Below are 8,958 nucleotides of genomic sequence, written 5' to 3'. Positions count from 1 at the left end.
CCCTCTGAGCTGTAGTTTCTCAGTCATCCTGCCCTGAGCCCTCCCTGCCCCCATCTCAGTGTTTCTCTTTGGTGGCCCTGAGTGCCCTCCTGATAGATAACATCAGCTGGTGATCTCCCCTCCACCCAAACTAACGGGTCTACCTAGCCATGCAGGGAGGGCCCAAGGACCTCACACCCAGGAGGTCCCTCCAGCTGACATTTCTTCAGTATCTCCCAAACCTAGATGTTCCCTCACTGCCACATCTCAGTGGACCCAGAATCTTCCATTCTGCAGTCAGAGACCTATCCCTATACCCAAAGCTCTTGATCTCTTCTCCCAGAGTCTCCATCACAGTCCCCCAAAAGTCTATGTCCAGACACCCTTACTGCCCTGCCTTACCCAAGTCCAAAGGTCCAAAACATAACATTAGAGGGTTTCATGACTAAGAAATTTCAAACTACAAAGCAAAGCCCTGTTTCTCTGTCCCTCTAGAAGTAAGGGGTGGGGTGTTCTGGAATCTCTGGGATCTTTAGCATTTTTGCACCCAACTCCTCGAAGCAGGGGTATGGCGGGTCACGTCCATCACCTCACAGCACGGTCATTTCTAACGGCTGCTACCACGGGGTGTCGGGGGGCGGGAGAGGGCAGAGGGGGAATTGCAAAATCCCGATGTCCCCAACCTCAGAAACTACTGGTCCGGTGGGAACCAACAATTTGGGCCTCCCGGCTGGTGGAACTAACCTCCTCCCGTTGGGTCCTTAATAGGATCCGTCCTGCACCGAGCCTCTGAGATCCTCCCGGAACTCCGCTACCCTTTTTCTATATGAATTGTTTCCATATGGGAAATTTTTTCCACATGGAGAGCTAGTGAGAGCGTTATACCGAGATGGCCTCCACCTGCCCAAATCTGGAGGGGAAGGAATCCCAAGAGCCAACCCTGCCCCTTTACCCTGTGGCTCGTTTCTCCTCATACACATCCCAAATTTAGCCTAGAAGTGCAAGAATCCTAAGTCTACAACTGCTCCTTCCTTCCTCCAGAACTACATTTCCCAGAAGGCCTAGGGCAGAGCCCCGCCTGAATGCGGTAAGCAACTGCCCGGCGGGGGCGGGCCTGAAGGCAGGGGGCGGAGCCGGGAGACCTCCGGCTGGTGGCCCTCCAGAGTCGCCCGGAGGTGGGCACAAAACAGCAGAAGAAAGGTGGGGGCTAAGGGGTGGGGCCTTAGGTCCGCGTGACAATGTGGGCAGAGGGATCGAGCACCAGGGGCGGGGCTGGACTCCGAAGCCCGAAATGAAACGGAACGACCGGGGCGTGGCCGAGCAGGAAGAGGGCGGGTCCCGAGGAGGGCCTCAGCTGTTTCCCAGCTTAGCAGAGCCCCGCGCTGTGCCGTGGGAGCCCAACTCCGGCTAGCGTGGAGGGAATCTTCGGGAGCCTCCCTTCACCCCCACTTCTGGGGTCACTGCCGTGAGTGAGCCCAGCGGTGGGACTTTGGGGGGGTGTTGAGGAAGCACACTTCCTGAACTTTAGCTCCTACTAATGAGTAGGGGGTGCGAGTCTGGACACTTGGGCCCCTTCTCAAGCCGCGGTTCCCAGCGGGAGGCTGGCCCCTAGACCTCATTCTGTCCCTTCGGGCACTGTAGCTGTAGCGCTGGGGTGGGGTTGGAGTATTCCAAGCTGTAGGCGCAGTCACTCGATCCCTTCGGATCCTGTCATTGAGGAGGGCAAGGAGATGGGCGGGATCGAGTTGCCTTTGACATTCCTCCCCCAAGCCCCCCCCCCTCCATGGAATTATGTTGGGCAAACGACTCAACTTGGCATGCCCTCCTTTCTTTGGGGCCAGGCCGGGCCCTCCCCCTCAGATCCGGCCAAGGGCCGGCGGCCAAGACTGAGGTTGAGTGTCAAGTGGGGAAAGGCTTGGCTAGATCAGACCCCACCTGCTGGCATTAGCCTGTGGTTGGCCAGATGGCGGAGGCGGCAGATTACAGGGGTCTCTAACGCTGTTAACACAGGAACCATAGTTCCTCCTCCACAGCCTCGATACCAGATGCCATTAAAATTGCCCCTTTCCTACCCCCAAGTAGCCTTCCTGGAGCAAGCAGCAGCATCAGTCCTTGAGAAGATAGGCTTCACTATGCACACACTCACCTGAGTGGGTGGGAGCCTGTCCCACCCTCTGGCCCACAAAGCTCCTTTCCTCTGCTGCATTCAGACAGCCAGTCGGACCATTATCTCCCATCTCTTGAAAATTATGCTGTGGAGGGTTAAGCTGGGATTTTGGATTAGGCAACCTTGCTACCTGGTGACTTCAAACAAGTTCTTTATTCTGTTTGGGCAAGTTTCTTCATCTGTAGAATAGGCACTATAGCTATACTTCTTGTTCAGTATTATTGTTAGAGTTGGATGCTGTGGTGGCATTTGGGAGACCATTACAGGGCCTGCATGGAGTGGGTTCCTAGGCCTGTGGGTTCCTGTCCTTCACAAAAAAAAAAAACCCTTGGAATCCTAGAACATTAAGATTCTCAGAACCTGTTGGAAAGGGCTTTTGAGGTCATCTTGGTGGCCTTTCTATGCCTCCAGGTATAATGAGATAGGCTGATTTAATATGAAAGTTTTGAGGATGCCCTCACCCTGTTCTCTGTCCTCTTCAGATATGGACCCTTTCCCCTTATTCCCTCAGTGCCCAGAAAGGGGCCTTGATTGTCCTGAATGAATGAATGAATGAATGAATGAATATAAATGTACAGCAGGTACTTCTTCGGGTTTTCCTTAGCTTGAGGGCATCAGTTAAAGGCTACTGTGTTCATTCTCCAGGAGGGCTTTTCTAACCTGTTCCTACAGGAAGGGAAGTCCATATTGGTGTGGGGAAGTTTTGAAAGCTAAGTTGTGTGGGATGAGAGAAAGAGTAAGAGGCTGTTCCAGACCAGCTGGAACTGACCAGCTTAGGGAGTTGGGGGGAGGGAGCACAGAGAATGAGGTCCTGAGACAACACCTCACTGGAGGGGAGGGGAGATTGTAGGGAGCTATATATTGACATCTGGGATCAAATTCTGGTCTGTACCTGTCATTCTTGACAGTTTCTTCATGGGAGAGGTGGGGGAGTTGAGGACCCTGAGCAGTTCTGGCATCTCCTTGGAAATAGCTGAGGACTTTGAGACAGACACTGGCATCTGGGAGGAGACTAATTACTATTTGCCAGTCTCCCTCTCTACTTCCTCCCAGCTGGAACAGGTGGGCAGCCGGCTGGCACTGTGTATGTCGTGTGTGCACCTAGCTGGTGCTATGTCTTTGTTGAACTCTGCCCTGAGGGATGAGATAGGAAGGGTCAGTGGCCTTGAGTAGCAGATTGGGACACACACCTCCCCCCAAGTCTATGGGTTTTGTTTGTTTGTTTGGTTTTTGGTTTTTGGTGTTTGTTTTTTTTGTTTTTTCTTTTTTTTTGCAGTCATATCTGTGTGTTTAGCATACACTGTATGAGAGTGTATGTAGTGCAGTAGGGGGTGTCTGATAGGTGAAGGAGAGACATTGGCCCAGTGTGGCTAGGCAAAACTTCCTAGGGCATATGGCTGAAGGATTTAGATTAGGAAAGGAATGAGTTTGGTGGTCACAGGATAGGCCTGCCTGGAAATGGAATCAGAAAGCAGATGAGACCATGACATGCCTTAACTCTTGATTGCAAAGTTTACACTTCTGAATTTAATCCTGGGGGTCATGAGCAGCTCTCTAAACTAGGAGGAGATACAGTCTCATAAGTGCTTTAAGAAGATCACCATGGTTGCTGTAAGCAGAAGGCATTGGGGGAAGAAGAAGTTGGAAGCAGGGAGGTCTAGGGGGAAAGTACTGCAATGATACAGGGGAGAAATGACAGTGCCCAAACTAGGGCAAGGGCAGCAGGAGAGTCAGTGAGTGGTAGAGACACATCCAGGAGGTAGCTGGCCAACAGATGTGTTGCCAGGAGGAGAGAGCAGGAAGGTTGGCAGAGAAATGGACTTGGTGATCAATTACTGAGAACAGGGTGGAATTTGAGAGAGCAAAGAAAGGGTGGTCTGAGAAGTCACCATGGCCCCCAGGCAAGACTCTTTACCCCAGCCCTAATGTCCAGACTCAACCCTGCCTCTCTCCAAAGCAGGCCCAAGACCGAGGCTGGCTTTGGGTATCTTCTCTAATCTCTAGATTTAATCTGACTTTTGACTCAAGATTAAATTCCATGCCTGAGATGTTCCCCCTTCTCTCCTCTCCCCCTCTGGGGACAGGAAAGCCAGCCTACTGCCCAGTTAAAGGTCTGAAGGAGCTGGTTGGATTATCTTCCCTCTCCCACCATGGCGCTCTCCAGATCCCTCCTCTTCTCTTCAGCCTGAACTGCATCCATGTGTGATCCAGGGAGGCCTGACTAATTCTGTGAGTCTAGACAGCTCCCTGACCCTGCCTGGGTTTGTTCTTCCACCAGGGAAATGGGGATGTATGCCATCTGCCCCTCCCCATTCAGAGTCCTGACTAATTTTGTCAAAAACTGGGCTCATGAGAAAGAGTGGGTAAGATACAGACAGATGGTTCTGTTAAGGGTCAAGCCTTTAGTCCCAGACCTTACATCCCAGTAATACAACCTCTCCAAAGTATACACCTCTTCTTTCTTGCTGCAGCAAAGGGAGATACTATGGAATGAGAAAGCTCAGTTCTACTTCTCTCTTTCCCCTTCCAGAATCAGGCAGGCCAGGTTCAGATGCGCTTTGTTGGGTGGTCCTACTGCCCACTCCTTCCATAACTGGGGGCTGATGCCCCAGAACCCTCAGGAGAAGAGCCAAGCCTATCCCCGCCGCCGCCCTGGGAGCCACACAGACCATAAGAGTCCCAAGGCCACCGCAGGCGCAGCTATGTACACCTTCTTGCCTGATAACTTCTCGCCTGCCAAGCCCAAGCCGTCCAAAGAGCTGAAACCACTGCTAGGCTCTGCGGTGCTGGGGCTGCTGCTGGTGTTGGCGGCAGTGGTGGCCTGGTGCTACTACAGTGCCTCTTTACGCAAAGCAGAACGCCTGCGTGCGGAGCTGCTGGACCTCAATCGAGGCGGCTTCTCCATCCGCAACCAGAAGGGTGAGCAAGTCTTCCGACTGGCCTTCCGCTCAGGCATGCTGGACCTTGACTCCTGCAGCCGCGACGGTGCCCTGCTCGGCTGTTCTCGCACAGCAGATGGGCGCCCGCTGCACTTCTTTATCCAGACTGTAAGGCCCAAGGACACGGTCATGTGCTACCGTGTGCGCTGGGAGGAGGCAGCTCCAGGGCGCGCGGTGGAACACGCCATGTTCCTGGGCGATGCAGCGGCACACTGGTACGGCGGTGCTGAGATGAGGACCCAGCACTGGCCTATCCGCCTGGATGGCCAGCAGGAGCCACAGCCCTTCGTCACCAGTGATGTCTACTCCTCTGACGCCGCATTCGGAGGCATCCTCGAACGTTACTGGCTGTCATCGCGTGCGGCTGCCATCAAGGTCAACGACTCAGTGCCCTTCCACCTGGGCTGGAACAGCACCGAACGCTCGCTGCGGCTGCAGGCCCGCTACCATGACACGCCCTACAAGCCACCTGCTGGCCGCTCCGCAGCACCAGAGCTCAGCTACCGTGTGTGTGTCGGCTCTGATGTTACTTCAATCCACAAATACATGGTTCGACGCTATTTCAACAAACCGTCAAGGGTGCCAGCACCCGAGGCCTTCAGGGACCCCATCTGGTCCACGTGGGTGCTGTATGGGCGTGCCGTGAACCAGGACAAAGTGCAACGTTTCGCCCAGCAGATCCGCCAGCACCGATTCAACAGCAGCCACCTGGAAATAGATGACATGTACACACCTGCCTATGGAGACTTCGACTTCGACGAGGCCAAGTTCCCCAATGCCACTGACATGTTTCGCCGTCTGCGCGACGCCGGCTTTCGCGTCACGCTCTGGGTTCACCCGTTTGTGAACTACAACTCATCGTGCTTTGGTGAGGGTGTAGAACGCGAGCTGTTCGTACGCGAACCCACTGGCCGGCTGCCCGCGCTTGTGCGCTGGTGGAATGGCATCGGCGCGGTGCTGGACTTCACACGCCCAGAGGCTCGTGACTGGTTCCAGGGACACCTGCGGCGGCTGCGCTCCCGCTATGCTGTGGCTTCCTTCAAGTTTGATGCAGGAGAGGTCAGCTATTTGCCACGGGACTTTAGCACCTACAGGCCGCTGTCCGACCCCAGCATATGGAGCCGACGCTACACTGAAATGGCACTGCCCTTCTTCTCTCTGGCAGAGGTTCGCGTGGGCTACCAGTCACAGAACATCTCGTGCTTCTTCCGTCTAGTGGACCGCGACTCGGTGTGGGGCTATGATCTGGGGCTGCGCTCGCTCATCCCCGCGGTGCTCACCGTCAGCATGCTGGGCTACCCATTCATCCTGCCCGATATGGTGGGTGGAAATGCAGTGTCTGAGCGCACAGTGGGTGGTAGCGAAGTGCCGGAGCGTGAGCTATATGTTCGCTGGCTGGAGGTGGCCGCCTTCATGCCCGCTATGCAGTTCTCAGTCCCACCTTGGCAATATGACGCCGAAGTGGTGGCTATCGCGCACAAGTTTGCAGCGCTTAGGGCCTCACTCGTAGCGCCGCTATTGCTTGAGCTGGCTGGTGAGGTCACCGACACAGGTGACCCCATCGTGCGCCCCCTCTGGTGGATTGCGCCAGGCGATGAGACAGCACACCGCATCGACTCGCAGTTCCTTATCGGAGACACGCTGCTGGTGGCTCCAGTACTGGAGCCAGGCAAGCAGGAGCGAGATGTCTACCTGCCTGCAGGCAAGTGGCGCAGCTATAAGGGCGAGCTTTTTGACAAAACCCCAGTGCTGCTTACTGATTACCCCGTGGACCTGGATGAGGTTGCCTACTTCATCTGGGCATCCTGACCCAACCCAGGACCCAGGAATCCCACAGCCCTAACCTCTGTCTTCATGCAGGTGTTTAATCCTCCATCACAACCACACCGTGCATCCCCAGGAAGGTCCCACCTCTGCAGTTCCCACTAAGTGGGTGCTGACATAAATGTGCTCTAGCCAGCTCCTGCAGGGCCAGGTGAGGGGGCGCTGAAGCAACTTCCCATTTCAACGCACAATCCTAAAGACACTCTTTCCCTCCATGCTCACTGCAGTCTGCAGAAACCTCTTTCTGAGGTGGGAGCGAGAGAATTCTGAGGTAAAATGCCAGCTATCTTCCTATTACACATGATTGTGTTTTAAAAGCACAGAGAGAAACCTTACTGTCCGTCCTGGCCTGAATGGCCATCTTTGTCCTTCTGAGGTTGGGACTTAATCCTTTTAATGTCCCCAAATAGCTCCCTGCCACACTTAGAAAGGCACATTCTTGGTGTTGGAAGCCAGGCCCCGAGTTCCCAGCACTTGCCTGAAGTGTATTGACCTGGTCCTACCCCAGCTAAGGAGATGGGATGGAGGTGTCTGGCCAACAGACAAGGAGGATGGAGGTCCCATCCCAGAGGATAGAAGGACTGGGCACAGCACTGAGCCATCATTGTTGTCCCTCACTTGTGAAGAGACTCCTAATGCTGCACTTACCCATCTATGTAAACACATGGGCTCAGCCCTGGACCAGGGCCATGGCCTAATGGGCAAGGACTTGCAAGGCCATGCAGGCCCAACTTGGTGCCTTAACTCAAGAACCTGTGTGTGTGTGTGTGTGTGTGTGTGTGAGAGAGAGAGAGAGAGAGAGAGAGAGGCACCATGTGTTCCTGGATCTATGGAATGAACACAATACTTCTGAAGCTGGATGAGCCTGGAAGGAGGGGACAGGAAGCAAATTTGAGGTTTTGATTGTTGATCTGGCCCTCTCCTGGTTGATGTCTCTAGGACTATAGCAGGAAATAAATAGCGCTTTCAAGATTTCTCAGCTGCCTCACTTCCTGCATACATGGCAGGGGTGTGGCGTCAAAGGGAGCGAGCAGTGTTCTTTTTCTGATGTGGTGTGCTTTGGCACGTGAACTACATTCGCACATCGACACCTGTAAATACACATACAGGGTAAGGTGTTTCATTTCAGCCGTTTTCCCTTTCTAAGAAGAGCAACCTCAGCCAGAGTAAATCTCCCTGACTTTGCAGCTGAGTCTGAAGAAGTGGCTTGCCAGAGCGGGGAGGTAGGAAACAGGGCAGGGCTCAGCTTCCCTCAACTCCTAAAGAATGCATCCTTTTGTCCACTCCTCTACCCCCTCTATTTCCCCAGTGTGAAGAATGCCTAATGAAAGTTTGGGGGCACTCACAGATGTCTATCTTGAGTGCTGATTTTACCACTTGTCTATAAGCTGTGTGATTTTAAGCAAGCTGCTTATACTTATTGAACCTCAGTTTCCTCATATGTAAAATGGTGATGATAATGCCTACCTCCCAGGATATTGTGGGAATTATAAGTACAGATGTATGTAAAGTGCCTGGCACAAGTAGGTGCTCAATAAAAGGTAGCTATTATACTATTTCTTGGTTTTTGTTGCTGTGGGGTTTTACTGCATAAAAACAAGGATTTTTCTAGGCCCCAGCTCCCAACCCAATTGGCTTCCTCTGGGCCTGCCTGTTTCCCAAACATTTGCACATAGCACCCAGTTGAGCTCTCAGTTTGTGACCCAAAGGGCACTGTGGTCCAGGAGAAAAGCAAGAGGAGAGATATCTGAAAGTGGGATGTCAGGAGCCAGGATTCCTGTGTCCCCAGGAGATGGGGAGTATATGAATGAACTTCCTTCTCCTTTTTGTCAAGAGCATCCATCCATCAGTACTCAGTGATGAACCTCCTGGGGCCCCAGCAACCATCTTTAGGTTACTTCTTTTAGGTCTGTAGAAGCAGAACACCCAGGCTGGGTCCTGGAAGGTTCCCTAAGTGGCTGGAGAGCATGACTCACACTTGAATGGCCCTCCAACTTTCTTTGCAATCTGAAGCCAGTTTAACTAACCTTTTAAGCCATGGTTTGTTCA

The 8,958-nt window shown here is 53.3% G+C and overlaps 1 protein-coding gene across 3 annotated transcripts; it reads left to right on the top strand.

Moving 5' to 3' along the window:
* Window positions 1-31: 31 nt before the first annotated feature.
* MYORG (myogenesis regulating glycosidase (putative)) lies at window positions 32-8,419 on the top strand. 3 transcript variants are annotated; one of them, XM_049625278.1, is made up of 3 exons: window positions 1,194-1,444; window positions 4,231-4,375; window positions 4,677-8,419. In XM_049625278.1, exon 3 carries the CDS (start codon window positions 4,750-4,752, stop codon window positions 6,892-6,894), a length of 2,145 nt encoding a protein of 714 aa, XP_049481235.1. In that variant the 5' UTR covers window positions 1,194-1,444; window positions 4,231-4,375; window positions 4,677-4,749; the 3' UTR covers window positions 6,895-8,419. The 3 variants fall into 3 exon arrangements, with proteins under 3 accessions (XP_049481242.1, XP_049481235.1, XP_049481230.1); XM_049625285.1 differs by lacking the exons at window positions 1,194-1,444; window positions 4,231-4,375 and adding an exon at window positions 32-1,179; XM_049625273.1 differs by lacking the exon at window positions 4,231-4,375.
* Window positions 8,420-8,958: the final 539 nt, after the last annotated feature.

This window comes from Panthera uncia, chromosome D4 (genome assembly GCF_023721935.1).
Source record: "Panthera uncia isolate 11264 chromosome D4, Puncia_PCG_1.0, whole genome shotgun sequence".
Lineage (NCBI taxonomy): Eukaryota > Metazoa > Chordata > Mammalia > Carnivora > Felidae > Panthera > Panthera uncia.
The sequence above is the reverse complement of the archived record's forward strand: the minus strand, read 5'-3'. Positions and strand labels throughout refer to the sequence as shown.

Bases quoted from the DNA above. Each gene is read 5' to 3' on its own strand.
- MYORG (XM_049625285.1), top strand. From the start codon at position 4,750: ATGCCCCAGAACCCTCAGGAGAAGAGCCAAGCCTATCCCCGCCGCCGC.